Here is a 22,773-nt window from a genome sequence, read left to right on the forward strand (position 1 = left end):
AGCGACACACTATTCCTGGAGTCCCCGATAACCCTGTAGGAATATTTGTAGATGCCATTCTGTCATATGCTGCTCGTGAATTCATGAAGGTACTTGAAGTTTTACATGTCCCAGTGCACTGCCCGACACAAGTTCGAAAGTCCTATTGCAATCCGTCAATGTTAAAGGGCAGCAGCGACTAACATGCGAGCAGAGACATGGCCACAAGGCCAGGTGCTTCCTGTCTGTTCAGCAAACAGGAAAACGCGCAGCGAGTGTTCTGAGGCTGCTCAGACAGTGAGCTGCTTCGGGATGACACAAAGTATAACTCAATACCAATTGTTCAGCTTCTCAGGAATCATTTCTTCCTGTAGGGAACAAATATGTTTGTGGGCTTCCCTTCTCTCAACGCGGCTCTGTGAAGACATTCACTCAAATTACTGTCAAGTTGATCATGAAAATAAAATTACATTTGTCCAGCAGATAAGAAATATTTCTGAGCCGCATCGTCCCGCCGAACTCTGTCACTCTAAACTGGGCGGAGGCAGCAAAATCGCTCAGAGATGGAATGGTGGCCTCGACAGTATGTTCAAAAAGTAATTAAGTTCAAATGGAGAATAACAGTCTTTCAACAGAAGCATTTCATCCAAGATTTCCGTACGGAGGTGCTACAGATAAGTAGACATGCATAAATTGGGCTGTCTGTCCTTCGAGAATATTGTTCTCCAAATAGAGACAGTAAAAACTTCGGAAGTTGTTCTTAGAACAAGTAGGAAAAGGCTGATTTTCACTCGGACAAAGATTTATTTTTATTCCAGGTGTTACAGATTTGAACTTCTTGCTTGAGTTGCTGCTGGAGTGAAGTCTATTCACTTTTCCCTTGTGAAGATGTTAAAATCAGGTTGTGAATACATGCTGTATTCGGACTCCACTGGATTCTTGAACTGCCGATCAGACTGGACTTGTCACTGATAGATTTCTTGAGGAAAGTGAATGGATCTGACGTGCAATTTATGCATTTTCTCCACATCGCACCAATCCATTTCCCCTGGATTTAACCTGAAAATTTTAACCCTTATCCTGTCCACGGCCTTCAACTGTTTCTCGGAAATGGTTCGTTGAAGTAAGCGGTAAAACAGTGCAAAAACAATGTACATAATCCAGTGCAGGCCGAATATGATTTGCAAACATTTTCCATATGCATTTCCTTCACTCGCCTGTGTCTCTGCTGTAAGATATGATGATTCGATGATCCGATGCTGGGTTGGTGACTCGTTTCCTTTTCAAAAATGTAGGCCTCATTAGCTGCACAGGACAAGGAGGTGGATATAACTGTCATTGGTATCTTTTATCAAACGGCAATTGACATTTCACACATCAATTCGGAGCATCAATTAGTCAGACGGGAGGAAACATTATTTTCTGAACACAGCTTTCTCAAATAATTCATTCCTGGAGCGTTTGGTATTTCAGAAAGTGTTGGAAGGACAGCCCGGTACCGATGTACAAAACTCGGTGAACAGTCAAGTCTGATCGCAGTAACCGACAGTCGGGACGATGCTGCGCTCCTTCCTGACTCTAATTACATTGCAGCTTCTCAACTGTGAGTTATTATTGATTGAAAGTATCCCAATGTCTATTGAGAATTCCCGAACATAAAATTTTAACAACTATATAGATACATTGAGCTTTCGTAATAAAAATGTTGGTGACCTATGTAAGGGAAAGTTGATTATTTGAATAATAATTGTCATCTGGAGGTAATGGCATATTAATATACATCAATTTAACAATGAGAGGAGGCGAGTTCAGTGTCTGAAAAGCTGGAGGATGAAGAAGTGCTCAGCACATTGAAAACCTGCTTGCTTCTGCGTTTGAAGTATTGTAACGCACAAAGGAGCCAAGAACAGGCTAGTGGGGTTAGACTGAATTGATTTTATTCCACCCGGCACAGTCCCTTTGGACCGAGGGGCCTAACACCTTTGCCGAGTATTGCTCCGAGTCCACGAGTGTCCAAAGAAAAGTGTATTTAATCGCCGTCTGCCTTACATTCGTGAGCAGATTAAATTAATTGGAGTTGAGAATCAAAATGGACTGTCAAATCTAAATCTGGAAAATTATATATTTTTTCCAGCAGTGTTTTGAATTCCCCGCTCCACTTAGGAAGACGGCTCTGATATATTCAAATTCGTCCTTCGTTGTTATGAAGTGCGCATTGAAATTGGAAATTTAAGTTGCAGAAGTTTCAGTTGGTGAATAATTTAGATTCCCTGTTTGTTTTTAACTTATTTCCTTCCAAATATATTTAGAATATAGAACATCTGATTAAAGCATGTTTTAATTTCTCGGCCGGGTCTTACGGCAACCTGAGATTTAAATACAAAATTGAATGGAAATGCCGCGCTTGCGCATGGACAACATCTTACTGTAAAACCTCTATTCGGACCACTTGATTTGTGTTGGTACAAATTAGAGCAGTCGCTGTTAGAATCTGCTGAAAAGGAGTTTGAGTGGAAGCCAACTCACTGCGTTTAAAAATGCAGGAATTTTGGCGAGGACCGTCCAGACATATTTCTCTTGATATTTCTCAGTATATTTTCCGTCTGAACCCCGTGTAGAGAGAAAACAAACAAATCATTTAAAATAGCTGCCTCCGCCTCAGACTGTTGGGCTAGGTCTGTGAATAATGCATTTCAACACATTAACATGAATAGCAATTAATAATGTCATTTATTAATTTCATTAATATGAAGAAAAAACTTACCTTATGTTGATAATGTAATTTGCTAAATATGCGTGATTTGCTTTGTGACGTTTGCTGCTCAATTGCCTCATATCTACTACCGGTATTTTACCAGAATGTGTTAAATTAATATTTCTATGCAGAGATTTTTTCAGGTTCGAATTATTTTTCATTCTCAAAACTATTCCACGCTTTCATTTTCTCTCTGTCTCATGCCGTTTTCTGTGGCAGATCGAGACCTGATCTTTCATCTCCTTCCACAGGCCCAGTAGTTTTGTTGAGATTTAAGTCGTTGACTTGGTTCAGTCTCCCTTGGTTCCCAACGTGCCTCTTCTGTTATATTTATTCTTCCCAATGTCACTGCAAATGCTGTTTTACTGATAGGAAAACGCCCCATTACTGTTATCAAACACTTCACGCAGTAAAGAACATACAGTCCGCGAAATAAATTTTTAAAAATACTGATTGGACTTTGCAGTTGCTTATAAGAACATGCTTTGTAAAAGAAAGAAGAACACATTCTATATTGTTTTACCATTAATCCTGTGCTCAAGAGACTCACCTCATTAAACATTGATTTTTTTTGTTGCTACTGAATCGCCAGTTGGGGTTTTATGAAGTGAATGTTGAAATGGTTTACTTAACTTGTAGAATCTTATCATAATACATTTTGCGCAAAGTTACATTTTCAGTTCATTAGTTTTCAAAAACATCAGCAAATGAATAAGAAACTTAGATTTACCACGGAATCCAACTCAGATACGGCAGGTAGGATTAAATATTCTACTGGGTCTGCTGGACAGACGGAATTGAAATTCTAGTTAAACAGCGCAGTCTGGGTGTCGACCGTCGCCACAGGTGGAATAGCACACATTGCAGAATGGAATCTAAGTCAATGAACTGCTTGTGGAATAACAGTAAAAGTTATAATTACTGCCGATGGAATGCGTGCACACATTTGGGATTGATGCTTCTCAGTGGAAGAGCTGTCTGCTCGTCGTGTGGTTCAGTGAGCTGCCTTTTGTGAAACAGATTATTTTGAGTTGGAGAAGTGGACACGGCTGTAAATAGTGAAAAGTTAAATATTAAATCGAGGTGGGACCAACATTGCTTTAACCGGTTTATTGAGCAATATACTTGATATCAGTGGCACGAGTGAAATAATAGGGAAGTGAAAAATCTGACTTCTTCCGCGAATTTGTTGCATGGGTATTTCTGATTCCTCTTGGAGACAATGAACTTCAGAAATCACAACAAAGCTTTCTAACCAAACATTAACATCAGTATTCTGTACCAGTCACTGGATATTTGTCAACCTCTTCCCAGATACTCTCAATATCCATTAAGCTCTCTGTTGCATTTAATGAGATGTGAAAACCTGTTACTCATTCTAGATTGTAGAGATGTGAAAACCTGTTACTGATTCTAGATTGCAGGGAAGCAAAAGCTGTAGAGAAGGAGTATACTGTGGAGGGATTGTCTACAGAGTCTCTGTGGGTGGAAGTTTGGAGTGGGAAGGGGTCGATCACTTTGCTGGGAGTTTTCTATAGGCCGCCCAATTGTAACTGGGAGGTGGAGGAGCAGATAGGGAAACAGATCCTGGAGGGTTGCAATAATAGCAGAGTTGTTGTGATGGGAAACTTTAATTTCCCAAACATAGATTGGAATATCCCTAGTGTAAGGGGATTGGATGGGGAGGAGTCCGTTAGGTGTGTTCAGGAGGGTTTCCTGACACAGCATGTGGACAAGCCGACAAGAGGAGAGGTTTTACTTGATCTGATACTGACCAATGAACCTGGAGAGGTGTCAGATATCTCAGTGGGAGAGCATCTTGGGGATAGCGATCATAACTCTATCTCCTTTATGCTTGCATTCGAAAAAGAGAGGATCAGGCAAGCTAGGAAAGCATTTATGTGGAGTAAGGGGAAATATGAAGGCAGAAGGCAGCAAATTAGAGGAGTAAATTGGAAGGAGGTATTCTTGGGGAAATGTACTGAAGAGAGGTGGCAGTTTTTCAAGAATGTCTGTCTCGAGTTCTACAGGACAACGTGCCGAGCAGACAGGGAGGAATTGGTAGGTTAAAGGAACCGTGGTGCACGAAAGCTGTGCGGGACCTAGTCGAGAAGAAAAGGAAAGCGTACAAAAGGTTCCGAGAGCTTGGCGAAGATAGGGATCTAGATGAGTATACGGCTTGTAGGAAGGGACTAAAGAGGAAATTTGGAGAGCCAGAAGGGGTCACGAGAAGGCCTTGGCAGGTAGGATTAAGGAAAACCCTAAGGCGATCTATAAATATGTGAAGAGTAAAAGGATGAGATGTGAAGGAATAGGGCCTATAAAAGGTGAAGGCGGGAAAGTCTGTACAGAACCAGTAGAAATGGCAGAGGTGTTTAATGAGTATCTTCCCTCGGTTTTCACAGAGGAGAAGGACCTGGGTGGATGTACTGCGGGCTCAGTTCTGGTCGCCTCATTACAGGAAGGATGTGGAAAAGATTGAAAGGGTGTAGAGGAGATTTACAAGGATGTTGCCTGGATTGAGTGGCATGCCTTATGAGGGTAGGCTGAGGGAGCTCGGTTTTTTCTCCTTGGAGAGACGTAGGATGAGAGGAGACCTAATAGAGGTATATAAGATGTTGAGAGGCATAGATCGGGTGGACTCTCAGAGGCTTTTTCCCAGGGTGGAAATGGCTGCTATGAGAGGACACAGGTTTAAGGTGCTGGGGGGTAGGTCCAGGGGAAATTTTAGGGGGAAGTTTTTCACACAGAGGGTGGTGGGCAAGTGGAATCGGCTGTCGTCGGTGGTGGTGGAGGCAAATTCAATAGGGTTTTTTAAGAGACTCCTGGATGAGTACATGGGACTTAATAGGATGGAGGGTTATATGTAGGCCTCAAATGTAGGGATATGTTCAGCACAACTTGTGGGGCTGAAGGGCCTGTTTTGTGCTGTAGTTTTTCTATTTTTCTATGTTTCTATTGGCAAATTCCACCGTTTCCTTGTAAAATGTTTTGAACGATTTTGTACAGTTAGCTTCGGCCTCCAGACCTCAGAAATATATCACCTTCTCTCGCAAAGATTGGACACGTGCCTGCTTATATTCTAAATGCGATTTCTTCTCTTCAGGCAAGAGTTAATTTGGTATGGCCATACGTTTGGAAATTATGGTTCCACCAGCGACTCATAATCTGTCTTTTGTGCTGTGAGCTAAATGGTACCAGAGTTTAACGGTGGTTTTCAACGACAAATACAATGTTACGTAATTAATTCCACACGTAAAGCTGATATTTATTTGTTATCTGTTAGGTCCCATAGTTTAACAGATCGATCGACTCAGTCATGAGGAGATATATTTGTTCCCTGACTGTTTTGTACCAATGGCGTTTTATGATCTTAAATGGGCCTACATTTTACAGTACCACACTTTCCATGTCTCTATATCTCTTTCAAACAAAGTTAACATCCCACATTCTGACACGGCTTTTGCACTCTTATTATTATACTATTTTTTGTGAGGGCAGTGTCGCTGACAATGCAGCATTTGTTGCCTGTCCCCAGATGTATTCAGGAACATGTCTCTGAGCCTTTTTTTCCCTGACTGGCTGCAGTATATGATACACTGATGCAAGCATAGTGGCGTTACGGATTGAGCTCACAAGAGAATGAAGCAACCCCAATATAGTCCCAACTCAGCATGGTGACCGACTTAGAAGGGAATGCGAAATTCAAGGTACCGCTGTATGTCTGTCCTTGTGCTTTTAGGTGGTAGAGATCGCGGTTTTGGAATGAACTGTGGAATGGGTTTTGGTCATTTGCTGCTGTGTAACATCTACACGGTACACAGATGTTTCAGGTGATGGCTGGCATGTCCAGAAAATCAGGCGGCTTGTATGGTGGCCAGCAACTTCTACTTTATTGCTTGTTAATGTCATTAGTGACCTGATGCAGGAGGAAAGGGGGAACAGGCTCAAGGTGAGAGGGGGAAAGTTTGAGATGTGTGAGGGAAGTTCTTCACAGAGAGTAGTGGGTGCCTGGGATGTGCTGCCAGACGAGGTGGTGGAAGTAGGCATATTCGCAACATTTAAGAGGCATCTGGATGGGTACATGAACAGGCAAGAAATACAAAGATATGGACGGAGTGAGGGCAGCAGGTTTTTTTTTTTAGTTCGATCATCCTAATCGACATGAAGGACCGAAGTACCTGTGCTGTACTTTCCTTTGTTCTTTGATCTTGAAATGGGTCAAAGATTCAGTGGGAGAATTACTGAAAGCTGAAAAGTGGAGTTAGACACGGATAGAAAGACGGAATGGATGAAGAGGGTCCAGAGATTCTAGTTGGACCATCGAGAGTTTGAAAAATTTGAGTAAATATTGAAATGTTTTCCCACAATTCTGGCAACGAGGAGCAAATAAGTGAAAGGTGTTCGATATTGTCTATTGATAGTGAAGAGTTAAGAAGGATGACTGAGTATTGTCTGCATTGGAAAAAAATGACGCACTCTCCGTATTGTGGACGGCGGTGCAGAGATATTCGAGTCACTTTATCATTGTTACTCTGTGTATCAAGTCATAAATTTCAGCAACCCAACTGGAGACAAGAATCACTGTCCTGTTGATTCTATTATGTAAACTGGGGACTCAAATGGATTGGGAGATTTGACTGACACAAAATCTCCCAGTTTATAGAACATAGAACATAGAACATTACAGCGCAGAACAGGCCCTTCGGCCCACGATGTTGCACCGACCAGTTAAAAAAAAAAAAAAAACTGTGACCCTCCAACCTAAACCAATTTCTTTTCGTCCATGAACATATCTACGGATCTCTTAAACGCCCCCAAACTAGGCGCATTTACAACTGATGCTGGCAGGGCATTCCAATCCCTCACCACCCTCTGGGTAAAGAACCTACCCCTGACATCGGTTCTATAACTACCCCCCCTCAATTTAAAGCCATGCCCCCTCGTGCTGGATTTCTCCATCAGAGGAAAAAGGCTATCACTATCCACCCTATCTAAACCTCTAATCATCTTATATGTTTCAATAAGATCCCCTCTTAGCCGCCGCCTTTCCAGCGAAAACAATCCCAAATCCCTCAGCCTCTCCTCATAGGATCTCCCCTCCATACCAGGCAACATCCTGGTAAACCTCCTCTGCACCCTCTCCAAAGCCTCCACATCCTTCCTGTAATGTGGGGACCAGAACTGCACACAGTACTCCAAGTGCGGCCGCACCAGAGTTGTGTACAGTTGCAACATAACGCTACGACTCCTAAATTCAATCCCCCTACCAATAAACGCCAAGACACCATATGCCTTCTTAACAACCTTATCTACTTGATTCCCAACTTTCAGGGATCTATGCACACATACACCTAGATCCCTCTGCTCCTCCACACTATTCAAAGTCCTCCCGTTAGCCCTATACTCAACACATCTGTTATTCCTACCAAAGTGAATTACCTCACACTTCTCCGCATTAAACTCCATCCGCCACCTCTCGGCCCAACTTTGCAACCTGTCTAAGTCTTCCTGCAAACTACGACACCCTTCCTCACTGTCTACCACACCACCGACTTTGGTGTCATCAGCAAATTTGCTAATCCACCCAACTATACCCTCATCCAGATCATTAATAAATATTACAAACAGCAGTGGCCCCAAAACAGATCCCTGAGGTACACCACTTGTAACCGCACTCCATGATGAATATTTACTATCAACCACCACCCTCTGTTTCCTATCCGCTAGCCAATTCCTGATCCAATTTCCTAGATCACCCCCAATCCCATACATCTGCATTTTCTGCAGAAGCCTACCATGGTGAACCTTATCAAACGCCTTACTAAAATCCATATATACCACGTCCACTGCCTTGCCCCCATCCACCTCCTTGGTCACTTTCTCAAAAAACTCAATAAGGTTAGTAAGGCACGACCTACCTGCCACAAAACCATGCTGACTATCACCTATCAATTCATTACTCTCCAAATAACTATAAATCCTATCCCTTATAATTTTTTCCAACATCTTGCCGACAACAGAAGTGAGACTCACCGGTCTATAATTCCCGGGGAAGTCTCTGTTCCCCTTCTTAAACAATGGGACAACATTCGCTAACCTCCAATCTTCTGGTACTATACCAGAGGCCAACGACGACCTGAAGATCAGAGCCAGAGGCTCTGCAATCACTTCTCTTGCCTCCCAGAGAATCCTTGGATAAATCCCATCCGGACCAGGGGATTTATCTATTTTCAGACCCTCCAGAATATCCTGCACATCCTCCTTATCAACTGTAATACTGTCTATTCTACTCCCCTGCAACCCAGTGTCCTCCTCAGCTATATTCATGTCCCCTTGCGTGAACACCGAAGAGAAATATTGGTTCAATGCTTCACCAATCTCCTCCGGTTCCACACATAACTTCCCTCTGCCATCTATAACTGGCCCTAAACTTGCCCTAACCAACCTTCTGTTCTTGACATACCTATAGAACGCCTTAGGATTCTCTTTAACCCTATCCGCCAAAGTCTTCTCATGTCCCCTTTTAGCCCTTCTAAGCTCGCTCTTCAACTCCCTCTTAGCCAATCTAAAGCTTTCTAGTGCACTACCCGAGTGCTCACGTCTCATCCGAACATAAGCCTCCTTTTTCTTTTTAACCAACAAAGAAACTTTTTTGGTGCACCACGGTTCCCTAGCCCTACCAATTCCTCCTTGCCTGACAGGGACATACCTATCACAGACTCGCAGTAGCTGCTCCTTGAAAAAACTCCACATGTCGGACGTTCCCAGTCCCTGTAATCTCCTAGTCCAACCTATGTTTCCTAATTCTCTCCTAATAGCCTCATAATTACCCTTCCCCCAGCTCAAACCACTGGCCCGAGGTTCATGCCTATCCCTTTCCATCACTAAGATGAACGTAACCGAATTGTGGTCACTATCACCAAAATGCACACCAACTTCCAAGTCTAGCACCTGGTCTGGCTCATTTCCCAGCACCAGATCCAATATAGCCTCACCTCTAGTTGGCCTGTCTACATACTGAGTCAAAAAACCTTCCTGCACGCTTTGAACAAAAACTGACCCCTCTAACGAGCTAGAGCTATAACAATTCCAGTCAATATTAGTCAAGTTAAAATCCCCCATAACAATTGCCCTATTACTTTCACTCCTAAGCAGGATTGACTCCGCAATCCTTTCCTCAACCTCTCTAGAACTTTTAGGAGGTCTATAAAAGACTCCCAACAGGGTGACCTCTCCTCTCCTATTTCTAATCTCCGCCCATACTACCTCAACAGATAAGTCCTCATCAAACCTCCTCTCTGACACTGTGATACAATCTCTGTGATACAATTGGGAATACGGTAACACGTGGTTAAAAGAATTTTAAAAAGATGGAATGAGACCAGGATATTCATAGGCCATAATATCACGGGTGTGGTAATTTGAATAAAACTTTTTAACATCAAGTGCTTGCAAATCATATCATGAAGAAATAACACAGATCCTCGGTGTTGACATTGTGATGTATGGTTTTGACAGTTTCATTCATCTCGTGTTGCAGCGAAGATTAATTTTCAAAATTTCATTTCAGGCAGACCAGGGAACAGTCAGGCTGATCCATCAGGTAATCGCCCTCCAAGTTCATATCTGACATTTGACTGCACTAATCCATCCAACTGAATGTTAAATCCTGAGACAATTTCAGTGTCTTTGTGTTCAATGTTTCCATTCTGGGTCTGCCTGTCAGTTGTGAAGGAAAATGGTCTTGCAATGTTTTTCTCAAAATCTTTCATTGCTGCACCCCGATTCAGTACGACATTAAATTAGGTCCCTGAGGAGCAGGGTGAGAAGCAACGCGGCCCCGCTACCGTTTGGAGATAATTTTTCACTTCCCGAGTTACCAGCCAGCGCTGACATGCAGCGCAATTGCTATTGCCCCTCCCCCCACCGACATATTAGGGTTCCGCCGAAAACTCGCCGCATCTTTCCGCCCCAGGAAGGGCTGGAGACTACCTGACTGTCTAATTCAGCTGGGTGCAGCAGGGCGGCCCTGTTTCGACAGTGATGGCAATATCGAATCGATACTAGGATTGACATTTCACTATGTTAGTCCAGGCAGTATGATAGACCGTGGAACATGACAGTCCTGACTGGCACTGATTCAATCAATTATGCGCCTATCGACACTCCCGCCTGATGCAGCAGACTGATGCTTCAAACTTCCAACTGATTCACGGATTGTTCCCACTGTCTATTTATATTCCCGCTTCCACTTGCAATCTTGAATATTCTGTCAGGGTTTGTTGAGGTTCTGGACACACTCGATGTTTCAAATTATTCCGATCGGACCTGCCGTATCAGCCGGCCAATAACTGTTGGTTTATTTCTGTATTTTACAGAGGCGGTGAAGCTGAGACTGGTGAATGGGCAGAGTCGGTGCGCTGGGAGAGTGGAGATTCACTACAAGGGACAGTGGGGGACCGTGGATGATGATCTCTGGGACCAGCCGGACGCCGGTGTTGTGTGTGGGGAGCTGGGCTGCGGGACCGCGCTCTCTGCACCGGGCGGGGCTCACTTTGGGAAAGGATCCGGACCCATTGTGACGTATAATGTTCAGTGCAAAGGGAGCGAGACCGCTCTGCGGGACTGTGACTCAGAGCCATGGGATCACTATGGCCTTTCGCACTCCAACGATGCCGGTGTGATTTGCTCAGGTAAAAAAAAACAAATCTCTCCATCATCTACAGCCTGCTCTCCGGGAAGGGGCGGATAAAGGTTTCTGAGACTGTCCGCAGTCGTAAAGAGAGTGGTGAATAATTTCAATATTCTGAAAATAGAAGTTTTCTTACATTAACACCAGGATTTAAGTTTATAATAAAGTAACAGCAATGAGAGTGATTAACAATGACCACAACCGTGCCCAGGCCAGCTGTGTCCTTGAGCTGAGCGCTTGCTGTTAGCTATGTTCAGGAGAGGGGTTGTTCGCTCCTGGTTCCTCACTGATCAGTTCCGATCACCATTCAACAAATAATGAAGCATTCCAGGACCACACGGAGCAAATCCTGTCCAATATTCGGGCTTCTGCTGAGCAATCGTTTATATTCATCTGTCCGCAGCGTTTGGGTTATTCTGCTATTTTAACTTAACTCCAAATCGCTCCATTCTTAATGCCTATTTTTTGCATCAGTGTCCAGAAATTGTCCCCTCAGATGAAAATGTGGTCCGAACCCCAGAGATACGGTCGGAGGCACCCCGATCCCCCAATCCTTCGAGCTCTCCACCACCACCCCTCCCCCAGTGCCTCAACCGACACAACCACACGGCAACTACGTGGGGGAGGAGGTGGTTGAGGGAAGCCCAGGCATGCTAATGTGTCCCGACCTTGCCTGTGCAGAGTCAAAAGGTCGGGCATGCTTTGATCGGCTGGCTGTGCACGTAATTATACTTATAGGGAGTCCGGATCATGCGACACTCCGTCGGAATTGGCGGCTGTCGCTGACTTAAATCCGGGTGTCTCGGTCCATGTGTTTGACATTTACTGACTATTGATTGTGGAGGCCATAGAGCGCTTATCCAGTCACTGCGGCTACTTTCAGAGCTACAATCACTGGTCAGATTGAACGTGTTCCAAGAGCGGAGTGAGGATGAGAAGGGTCTGGAGGAGATTCATGCGTGCTGGAAACTTCCCTCTATTCTTCCCTCGCCACGAATTCTGCCACAGCTGCTGAATTGTTCCAACGTTTTCTGATTTTGTGTGAGAGGGGACTGGCTGGATATCTCCTGTCTCTCCAAGCGTGTCGTTTTTATAACTGTCATGTAAATCCTCGTCCCAAAATGTTTGATGCTATTTGGAAAGTTTTCTCCCTCTCACACCCTGAATCTGATGAATTCCAACTGTTCCTATCTGATTTCCCCTCGTGTTATTTGTTTTGGAGGAGTTTACCTTTAGAATCTGTCAGGGAGAGAAATCAGAAATGTTACTGGGAGAGAGTTCCTTTGTATTTGAATGAATAGTGCTGGCTCAATTTGGTCATTAGGTTATATTTCAAACAAATGTGCGGCAGTTGATACTTTCTCCAGAATAAAGTGAAGGAAGATGAGTTGTTTTAACATTTGCAGCTGCTGCAGCTTCAGGCAGATTTCACACAGTGTAAACTGACAGAAGGAGATGTTGTCTAGACTCAGTAACCAGTAGCCTGCGACACTCTCACTGGACTATTTTCCAGAACAGGAGATCCTTTCACGGATGCAGTTCCCTGAATTGCCGATTCCATTCCAGATATGGACTGACCAAAGTTTTTGCAGAAACTCTCCCCCCCCCTCCCCGCCCCCGCCCCCCATTTCATAGTCGAGCCATCTAAATAGAAATGCTAAAATTCCAGGAGGATTTTTGATTACGTTTTGCACCTGGCCTTTGCATTTTGTGATTTGTACACATGGACCTTCAGTAAAGCTCGAGTGTTGTTTGCTAATCACCATTGAGACGTTCTGGAATCCACCGTTTCATTTCTGCTTGAAGTCCTCTCAGAACGTTCATTCTCAACACTCCGAAAAATAAATATAGAATTTCGTTTGATGCCTATCAGTTAGAACGTCCCTGGGCAAATAATTCCATATGTTATTGATTCAGGTCCGCCTGTTGCACATTGTGATATTTCCCATCACCAGGCGGTAGGGGGCAATTATACTCAGAATTTATTGAGATAAACCAGCGCTCGGTTCAATTTAAGGGAGGAATGGGGAAGAGTGTTCCAGAGGAATCGCTGTGAGACTGAACACGGCTTCTGGAGAGTATAATAGTTGACACCTATTGAACTTAATGAAACATCTTTAATTATAGAATTTCTTAATGCAGAAAAAGGACATTCAGCCCGTTGAGTCGAACCGACAGAGTATCTAACCCAGGTCGCACCCCACGTTTTTACTTCGATCATTCCCCTGAATGTACATCTTTAGATTAAGGGGCAACTAAGAGGAACCAGATTCAGAACCAATCATGATAGAATCTAATTAAGCGGATGTGAATACTTTTTGATAATAATTAGTGTGATTCTGATCTGTTGTTATTCAGCCCACAGATTTCCAAAACTAGTATTCGGAGCTTTCACATGCTCCGGCAGATTGGAGATCCATAGCAATATAGAATCTGGCACAGTGTGTGACCTTGACTTGGATTGGAATGACGCCAGAGTGGTCTGTGCTGAGCTTCAGTGCGGAGTCGCTATTTCCGTTAGAAGCGGGGCTTATTTTGGAGAGGGCGCTGGATTAATATGGAACGAAAGATTTGAATGTAAAGGCAGCGAGACAGGCCTGACGGACTGCACCCTTGTTCCTGTAACTCGGTCCGAGTGCACCCACAGGAACGATGTCAGTGTGATCTGTTCCGGTGAGTGCAGACTTGTGAATATCAGAAAAAAAATTCTTAATATTTCAGCAATGGAGAGATTACAGTTCTCTTTCTCTCTAACATGGTCATACCTAACCAGAACATAAGAACATAAGAACATAAGAAATAGGAGCAGGAGTAGGCCATCTAGCCCCTCAAGCCTGCCCCGCCATTCAATAAGATCATGGCTGATCTGACGTGGATCAGTACCACTTACCCGCCTGATCCCCATAACCCTTAATTCCCTTACCGATCAGGAATCCATCCATCCGCGCTTCATATTTCACTGTAAATTTGTTGTAATTTTGAAACATTATTTTAAAGTATGCACCTTTTTTGCAAATCAGAAATGTCTGCGTTTTTACTCGTGGTCTGAAATGAGCAGATTATTATTGTTGATTTAGTACCTTGGCTAAACATAGGCTTCTCTTAAACATTTGATATGACATTATTTGTGGAGCTGTTGGGTAGACGTACTCTGCATCCCAAGCCATGAACCCACTGCATGGATTATAGCAGACAATAACTGTGTTTGCATTTTAAAGAGGTTATTGGCGCAGCAGAATAAATGAAGCGTTTTATATTTCAAGTATCTTGCATGAAACAAAATAATTGAATGAGCTCAGTAAAGGCATTGCAAGTGCATGTTTTACATCCAGCTGTTCAGGTGGAAAATTGTACGAATGTGTAGAGGAGATTTCAAAGCATGGATAACGTGTCAATAATGTGCATAACCTCCAGAATAATACAGTAATCTTTCGAACGACATTTATTTTCTGAATTATCCGGTCCGAGATTCTGTCTAATTTTGGAGGTGCACTTACCATTTTATGCTCAGCTTATTGCTCCAGAGGATATCGTTTTATAATTGCATCGTCATGCAATGCTTAAACACCGTGCACTTTATTTAAAATGTATACTGGACCTGCTGCAAAGACAGTATATTCTGCCAATGGCACATGAGCTTTTCTCTTCAGGATGGACTGTTCTCTTTGGGTTGAAGCACCTTCCTAAAAGCATCACACATAATGTTCATTAGTTTTATATGATCTTTTGTGAATATTGGGCAATGATTGTAGATGCAGATGTAAAGTGTGTTTTCCCGTTTACAAAAATAAACTGTCATGTGTTTTTCTAATTTCGATGTATAAATTATTTGGGTCTGGGTTTGTACGTGAAACAGGAAATCATGGGCCGAGATTGGTTGGTGGAAAGGACAGGTGCTCCGGCCGTGTGGAAGTGCTGCATGGAGAACACTGGGGGACGCTCTGTGATGCTTACTTTGCTTTCGAAGACGCCAGTGTGATCTGTGAGCATCTTCAGTGTGGAGTGGTAGAGAAAATCCCGAGAGGTGCAGCCTTTGGGAAGGGAAATGGCCCAGTGTGGAAGGAGAACTACAGCTGCCGCGGGAGTGAGTCCTGGTTGTGGGAGTGTCCGATTTCATCCGTGGAAGAGTTTAACTGCTCACATGAAAATGACGCCAGTGTCATCTGCACGGGTGAGTCCCGAAAGCAAAACACGTGGTGCTGGGATTAGTGAGGATATTTCTGCATTTAACCGCCCAAATGCTACCCCATCCTTGAGTTCCATAAACATGTATTATTCATCCGCTTATCAATGTATTTGCTTCAAATATGGAGCAGCCACGCTGGCTGTTCAGCCTCCTGTCTGGCTGTGCTCAGCAGCCTCTCATGACATCCTTCACCGGGGAGAGCGGCTCTGGCGAAAGGTAATATTAATTTGAGTTAATTTGCTGCACTGTAACCACTGGTCTCCATGTCTTTCTTCGCCTAGATGAAAACTGGTCACTGAGATTGATGAATGGGGGAAGTCGGTGTGATGGGCGAGTGGAGATTTACCACAATCACAGCTGGGGCAGAGTGCACGACAGCCTCTGGGATCTGAATGACGCTAACGTGGCCTGCAGACAGCTGGGCTGCGGCGAAGCGGAAGCCGCCTTTTACAATTCAAAGTACGGAGAGGGTGAAGGGTCTGTGTGGGTAAACGATGTCCGGTGTGAAGGGAACGAATCGCATCTCCGAAAGTGCAGCACATTCATATTGAACCCGAATCGTAGTGACAGCATCGGCGTAGGGGTTCTGTGCTCAGGTGAATAAACAGGTCACTTTTCCAGAAACATAAAGGGAAAAATGTAATCTTGGTCAACTGGGGAATATACTTTACTTCTTCCTCGGGAACACGTAGCTGAGATATTTCACACTGGTGCTTGGATGCAGGACAGGACGCCCCGGAAAGAAAAATAAAACATAATAGTTTGGAATATGATGACAATAACAATTTAATAAAATCATTTAACAACTTTACAAATCTCCAGGTAACTTCCCTCTGTAAATTGAGACCAACACAACTAAAGACAAATCGGCAATGGGGACGAATGTGCTGATCAGTGGGGTGGGTTTCAACAGCACAACGAAGAGAGAGAGGGGGCCACGTTTAAGAAGGGGATTGCAACCTTGTGTCCCAGTCACTCACATAATGACTGTTAAATAAGTATGAAGAAAGGATTGCTGCATGAAGCGTCAGATGGGAAGGAAAGCCAAAATCTTAGTTAAAGGTAATTTATTGGTAACAAGTAAGGCTGACATGAACACTGGAATGAAGTTACAGTGAAATTCCCCGAGTCGCCACAGTCCACCGCCTGCTTGGGTCAATGCACGTCTTTCAGAATATGGGCGGAAACCGGAGCAAACCCCCGCAGACACGGGGAGAATGTTACAAATTCCACACAGATAGTGATCCAAGCCAGGAATCAAACCCAGGTCCCTGGTGTTGCGAACACAGCAGTGCTAACCACTGTCTACCGTGTGGATTGGATCCATGAGCGGTGATTTTCATGATCGTCGGGGTAGTGGGGCTGGCTATGACAGAGCGGTGAGCAGTCGTGGAGAGCATCGATATCTCTGAACATGACCATGATATTTTGAAGCCAATTTGTATTGACGGAAGAGAGTCCAATGCAGATCAAATAGCCAGGGCTGGTGGTGCTGTTGGTCAGTATGGGGGCAGGGGAAGGGATTGGGGAGGGAGGGGGTGCGAGTGCGGGTTAATGCGTGCGCTGGTCGCGGCTGGTGAGTTGAAATGTGCACTGTTCGTTTCGAAAAGTTCTGATTGCATTCACGTGTTTTGGAGGGGCGTCCATCAGAGTAGTTTTGAAATCTGCATTCTTGAGATAACAAGGAACTGATGAACATTTTGGGTGAGTTCGCAAGAAAGGACACTGTCTGAAAGGTCAAGCCGCTGCCAGCCGACTTGCATATTTGCAGTACCTCTGATATGTTCCGATATATATGTGTGAACTGGTGAAGTATCTAATGAAGTTTGCATGGCAAAATGAGGCAGTGAAAAACAAAGAAGCAAATGTCTGCTTAAAACATTCTGTGTGGAACAACTAATTACCACAATTACATAATTGATGACAAAGCAACACAAGCTGCAATGAGTGGGTCAGATCCAAACCGAAAACCGTCGCATCATATTACCGTTGGAAATGTGAATATCTAGAAGATTTGTAAACTCTCCATCATTTATTTCCCCTCCGAACAGAAACTGTTTTTTCTAGAGCATAGATTAATGTCGCTGTCAACGGCAGTTAAAATGCAGGTTTTAATTGAGCTGGAAATTATACAATAGTTTGAATTTAGCAACGAGATGAATATGTTTAAGAAACATAATATGAAACTTTCATTATTCTATTAGAACACAAGCAGTTAAGGCTCTCTGGCGGTGGAAGCCGATGTGCGGGCCGACTGGAGATTTATCACAATGGGACCTGGGGCTCAGTTTGTGATGATTCCTGGGATCTTACAGACGCTGACGTGGTTTGCAAGCACCTGGATTGTGGACACGCATTGCGGCTTCCTCTTCATATATCGGCTGGACCTGACGCAGACTCAATTTGGTTGGATGAGCTGGAATGCTCCGGGAGTGAATCATTTCTCTGGGAATGTCCCCATGCATTGTGGGGTAACCATGACTGTAATCATAAAGAAGATGTGAAGATCATGTGCTCTGGTAACTGTCCTAACTTCAGTTACATTAGAACTTTCATACATGAGATATGTTCCTGATATACCTCAGGACGGCGCTTACGAAGGACCTTCTGTCAAATCCCTCTCTGACTTTTTAAATTCTGGACGTGATTATTGCTAAAGTATTTCGACAGCCGACTTCTGATGTGTTGCCTTATGTTTCTTTATCCCTCATTTCCTGACATAAATGCATCTTCCACTTAATATCACTGACTATTCTGATCACGAGCCTTAAGTTTCATCAGGTTATATGTAAAATGTTCTGGATAACTACATAATTTTGCAAAGATATTTGATTTAATCACTTATTTCTCAAGAAGCATGCTGTCACTTTATTCTTCGCATCAAAATTCGCTCCATTCCACTTAGCAGGACGAAAACTAAGTTGTCATTGGCATGTGTATCCTGCCATGTATTAACATTTTGATACATACTTTGCAGTCCTCTTCAGTATTAACTATACAAACCAGTTTGCTGCCACAATAGACGTTCATTTTTACTGCCGATTACAAAGTCCCAAGGAGCAGCGACCGCAGCGCCAATCCATGTGAATCTCACACCGGAACTTTTGCTACTTAAGTAACGAGAAACTTTACAAACTTTTTGAATCTACTTTTATACTGATTGCCTAGTTTCCCATTGGCTTTCATGGGCTTTCACTATGGGAACTTTTTGAAGCTCTTCTGGTAATCTGCGCACAGAGAGCATAAAGCATTGGCCCTCTCACCATTCCGGCAAGCAATCAATCGGGTCCATCATTCAAATATTTCGATTGAAATTCAATGTTGCTTATTCTTGATTATATCTGTATTTCTGTAATCTTTGTGAAATAATTATGGCAAACCGTGAACTCAACTTAGACATATATATATATATATATATATACATATATATACCCACAGTGCACTGTGGATACAGAATTGATAACTGAACCATGTGGTTATTTATTATTTGCTTCACAGAGCACAAAGAGCTGCGTTTGGTGAAGGGAGTGCATCGCTGTGAGGGCAGAGTGGAAGTGTTCTATAATGGGACCTGGGGAACAGTTTGCGGTGAAAACCTGTATCGAGATGCTGGAACAGTGATCTGTAAACAGTTAGCTTGCGGCACACTAGTTTCCATCGACTATGACGCTCGCTCATTCGGAGAAGGATCCGGACCTATTTGGTTGGATGAGGTCGAGTGTCTTTCACACGAGTCGACCCTTTGGCAGTGCCAGGCAGACCCGTGGGGTCAACACAACTGTGCTCATCGGGAAGATGCAGGTGTCGTTTGTTCAGGTAACACAATCAATCATTTTGCTTGCAGGTGTGATTTGAAATATTGATGTTCCTCATGGAGTCAGCATGTTTGTCTTATCAACAGGGGGAGACACACCGAAGCAAGAGCAGGACAGTGCAAACGGCTGCAAGCGAGAATCAGGTTCTTTCTCAACTTTAATAAAACAGCTATCTGCTTGTATTCCTCTCTTGCGCTACATCAAGGTTAATAATTTATTTATTATCTTTGACAAATTTAGGGCAAAGTTTGCGCTTGGCTGGAGGTAACAACAACTGCTCCGGGAGATTGGAGGTATTGTGTAATAGAGCCTGGGGCACGGTTTGTGATGATTCGTGGGATATGAACGATGCCAGTGTTGTCTGCAGACAGCTGGGCTGTGGCTCCGCTCTAATGGCCTCAGGAGGGGCCGCTTTTGGGCAGGGTAACGGTCCTGTCTGGCTGGATGAGGTGAAGTGCACCGGAAGCGAAGCCTTTCTGTTTGACTGCCCTTCTTCGTCATTAGCTCAAGCTGACTGTGATCACAAGGAAGATGCCAGTGTGATTTGCTCCGGTAAGTGTCCCGCTGATCGGTTCCGTTTGGGACTGTGCGACGTTGTCCGGCCCATTTTTGCTGAATATAATTCATGTTTTCAGATGTCTTTCTGACCAACAATGCAAATAATTGTGCTCTTTTTACCATGTCTTCATCAGGTCCGGAATTATCTCCGACTTCTCCGCCCACACCTTCAGGTACATCTCTGTAATAAATATCAATCACGATTACGGCTAATTTTACATTGGGACAAATAATTGTCACACATTGGCATTGCCTTAATTTTGTCAATTTCTAACGACATTCTGAGTGTTTCCTGATCATATAAGTATTTAAAAACATGGTGGACATTTTATCTCACAAAACTTCTTGGAATCTTTCATCAAGGACATGAAGATGAAAGCACCTCCACCCCTCTGGTGATCTGCATCTCACTCGGTGTCCTGTTAATCTGTGAGTTAATCGCCCTTTTGGCAGTAATGCAGAGGAGATCATCAATAAAAGGTAAGGCTCGAATCATATCCCTGAACCCACGCTGAGTCATGGATGTTGCTTCATACATCAGAGGGGATTCTCTGCCGTTTTGCAAAGAATGACTTGGGTACAATTCAGAAACAACTTAACTGAGTATTGGCCAGCAAGTTATTTCAAGCCACATGAGAAACAGTAAAATATTACATATAAATGAGGGAGTTATCTACATTCATATTCCTGCTCCACCCACCAGTACATGAGACATGGAATGGGATTTATTTTTGTTGCAATACATTAAAACGTTGATTGCAAGAAATTGAACTCTGATGGCCGGCACTCTCTGGTATTAAAGGCGATGGCAGCAGAGATAGTGGGTGCATTAGTTATGATATTCCAATTCTTCATAGATTCTGGAAAGCTACCAGTGGATTGGAAACACGCTGATCTGACACCCTTATTCACAAAAGGAGAGACGCAAAAAGTCGCAAACTGTAGACCACCTATTTTGACCTCTGTGGTGGGGAGTTGTTGCAGTCAGTCATTAAGCAGGAGATAACTGATCAATGGAAAACAAAGCGGAATTCACCAGGGTCAGCTCGATTTTATGAAGGGCAAGTTGTGTTTGACAAACTTGCTAGATTTTTTTGAGGATTTAAACAGAGAGGTGGATGATGGGGATCACGTGGATGTGGCATATCTGGATTATAGAAGGCATTGGACTAGAGTGTTAGATCCCAGGGGCTGGGCACAGAATATTGGCTTGGATAGAGGATTGATTGAGTGAGAGAAAGCATAGGGTCGGGATAAATGGGTCCTTCTCTGGAGTGAAATTGACTGTAACACGACGGATGACGCAGTTTTCAGTTTTCATCTGTTTACAACCGATATGACTGACCTGCGATTAGGGCCAAAGTGCAACATAGCAAGATTCGCGGAGGATCCGAAGATGAGTGGGAAAGCAGGCTCTGTTGAGATTATAGAGTTTACAGTTGGATATTGACAGGCTAGGAGAATGGGCCAGAATGTGGCAAATGGAGGTTAATGTTGATACGTGTGTGGTCATCCATTTTCACGACAAAACATTAAAAGGGTAAATTATTATTTATATGGGAAGCGCATTCAAAGTCTGTCAGTGCAGAGGGATCTGGGTGTCCTTGTGCATGAATGACAGAACATGAATTTGCAGGTGCAGCATTTCATAAGAAAGGCAAATTGAATATTGGAATTTATTACAAAAGGACCCGGTTTTAAATGTAAAGAAATGTTGTTAACACTGGATAAGGGCCTTCGTGAGACTACACCTGGAGTATTGTGTCCATATTTAGTCTCCGTACCTGATGAAGGAAGTGCTGATACTGGAGGCCGTTGAGAAGATGTTCACCAGCTTGATTCCGGGGATGAAAGGGCTACCAACGAGGAGTGTTTGAATACTTGGGCCTATACTGGTTGGAGATCAAAAGAATAAGGGGGGATCTGATTGAGGTATATAAAATGCGAAAGGGATTGATGAGGTTGATGTTGAACAGATATTCCGCTTTGTTGGAGAGTCGACAACAAAGGCTCATAGATTAAGAGTGAGCCAAAGTAGTTCCAAATCTAGGGTGAGGGACAAATTCCCTCAGAGGGTTGTGAACCTGTAGAACGATTGTCCAAAGTGCAGGGGAGACAGAATCAGTCAGCAGATTCAAGAACGAAAGAAATATGTGTCTCAATGAAAGCTGGACAAAGCTCAAATGAGGCAGGCAGGTTTGTGGATTTGAAAGCAGGATAAGATCAGCCATGATCATATAGCATGGTGGAGCGGGCTCAAATGGCTGAATTGCCCAATCTCGCTCCTATTTCCTATGTTCCACTGTGTTCATTAATTATTTAGCAACTCACATTTTGTTTCCACTTACAATTGGTTGCAAACCAACACTGAGTTTTTTGCCGTGTCAAGTTCTCTAACAGTACTCGACCCATTTTGAGACGTGATGGTATGATTTTACACAATTATCAATGCCAACACTGCATCCCAGCAAACGATTCCACTAATATTACAGGATCAATGCCGGTGGTATTGTGAGTAGCCTCCCTCTCTCTGAGTCAGATGTTTCACGTTCGGTCCCAAGACTTTATACGAAAAAAGTGTCAGAACTTCCTGTAACACCCTTCCAAGGCAACAATGTCATGCGGTGAGAGTGGGAGATAATCCTGTTCGGCCACGCCTGGTATGGAATGGCGTTCCTCTGGCGACAGGTTACCGACAAGCTCCATGTTAAAACATGGCCATGGAATTTGTTGAATGTCTACCTTTTGCACCACTAGTTTTGAACAGATAAACAAAAATATTGCA

The 22,773-nt window shown here is 43.6% G+C and overlaps 2 protein-coding genes and 1 long non-coding RNA gene across 3 annotated transcripts; all 3 read left to right on the forward strand.

The window, feature by feature from the left end:
• The first annotated feature begins 1,536 nt into the window (after window positions 1–1,536).
• Window positions 1,537–16,219, forward strand: LOC144486936 (scavenger receptor cysteine-rich type 1 protein M130-like). Its single transcript, XM_078204951.1, has 7 exons — window positions 1,537–1,582; window positions 6,477–6,536; window positions 10,278–10,340; window positions 11,116–11,430; window positions 13,788–14,102; window positions 15,286–15,600; window positions 15,897–16,219. Exons 1-7 carry the CDS (start codon window positions 1,537–1,539, stop codon window positions 16,217–16,219), a joined length of 1,437 nt encoding a protein of 478 aa, XP_078061077.1.
• A 415-nt stretch (window positions 16,220–16,634) lies between these two features.
• LOC144486937 (scavenger receptor cysteine-rich type 1 protein M130-like) lies at window positions 16,635–19,478 on the forward strand. The gene is made up of 3 exons (XM_078204952.1): window positions 16,635–16,677; window positions 17,820–18,134; window positions 19,114–19,478. Exons 1-3 carry the CDS (start codon window positions 16,635–16,637, stop codon window positions 19,476–19,478), a joined length of 723 nt encoding a protein of 240 aa, XP_078061078.1.
• Window positions 19,479–19,860: 382 nt separating this feature from the next.
• LOC144486930 (uncharacterized) lies at window positions 19,861–20,635 on the forward strand. The gene is made up of 3 exons (XR_013496356.1): window positions 19,861–19,982; window positions 20,123–20,161; window positions 20,352–20,635. It is a non-coding gene; the product is annotated as an uncharacterized LOC144486930 (long non-coding RNA).
• Window positions 20,636–22,773: the final 2,138 nt, after the last annotated feature.

Source organism: Mustelus asterias, unplaced genomic scaffold, assembly GCF_964213995.1.
Source record: "Mustelus asterias unplaced genomic scaffold, sMusAst1.hap1.1 HAP1_SCAFFOLD_525, whole genome shotgun sequence".
Taxonomy (NCBI): domain Eukaryota; kingdom Metazoa; phylum Chordata; class Chondrichthyes; order Carcharhiniformes; family Triakidae; genus Mustelus; species Mustelus asterias.

Bases quoted from the DNA above. Each gene is read 5' to 3' on its own strand.
- LOC144486936 (XM_078204951.1), top strand. From the start codon at position 1,537: ATGCTGCGCTCCTTCCTGACTCTAATTACATTGCAGCTTCTCAACT. The intron at 14,103-15,285 runs GTGAGTGCAGAC...TACGTGAAACAG, and splicing joins TGTCAGTGTGATCTGTTCCG to GAAATCATGGGCCGAGATTG. The intron at 15,601-15,896 runs GTGAGTCCCGAA...TTCTTCGCCTAG, and splicing joins CGCCAGTGTCATCTGCACGG to ATGAAAACTGGTCACTGAGA.
- LOC144486937 (XM_078204952.1), top strand. From the start codon at position 16,635: ATGAAGCGTCAGATGGGAAGGAAAGCCAAAATCTTAGTTAAAG. The intron at 16,678-17,819 runs GTAATTTATTGG...TTATTCTATTAG, and splicing joins AGCCAAAATCTTAGTTAAAG to AACACAAGCAGTTAAGGCTC. The intron at 18,135-19,113 runs GTAACTGTCCTA...TTTGCTTCACAG, and splicing joins TGTGAAGATCATGTGCTCTG to AGCACAAAGAGCTGCGTTTG.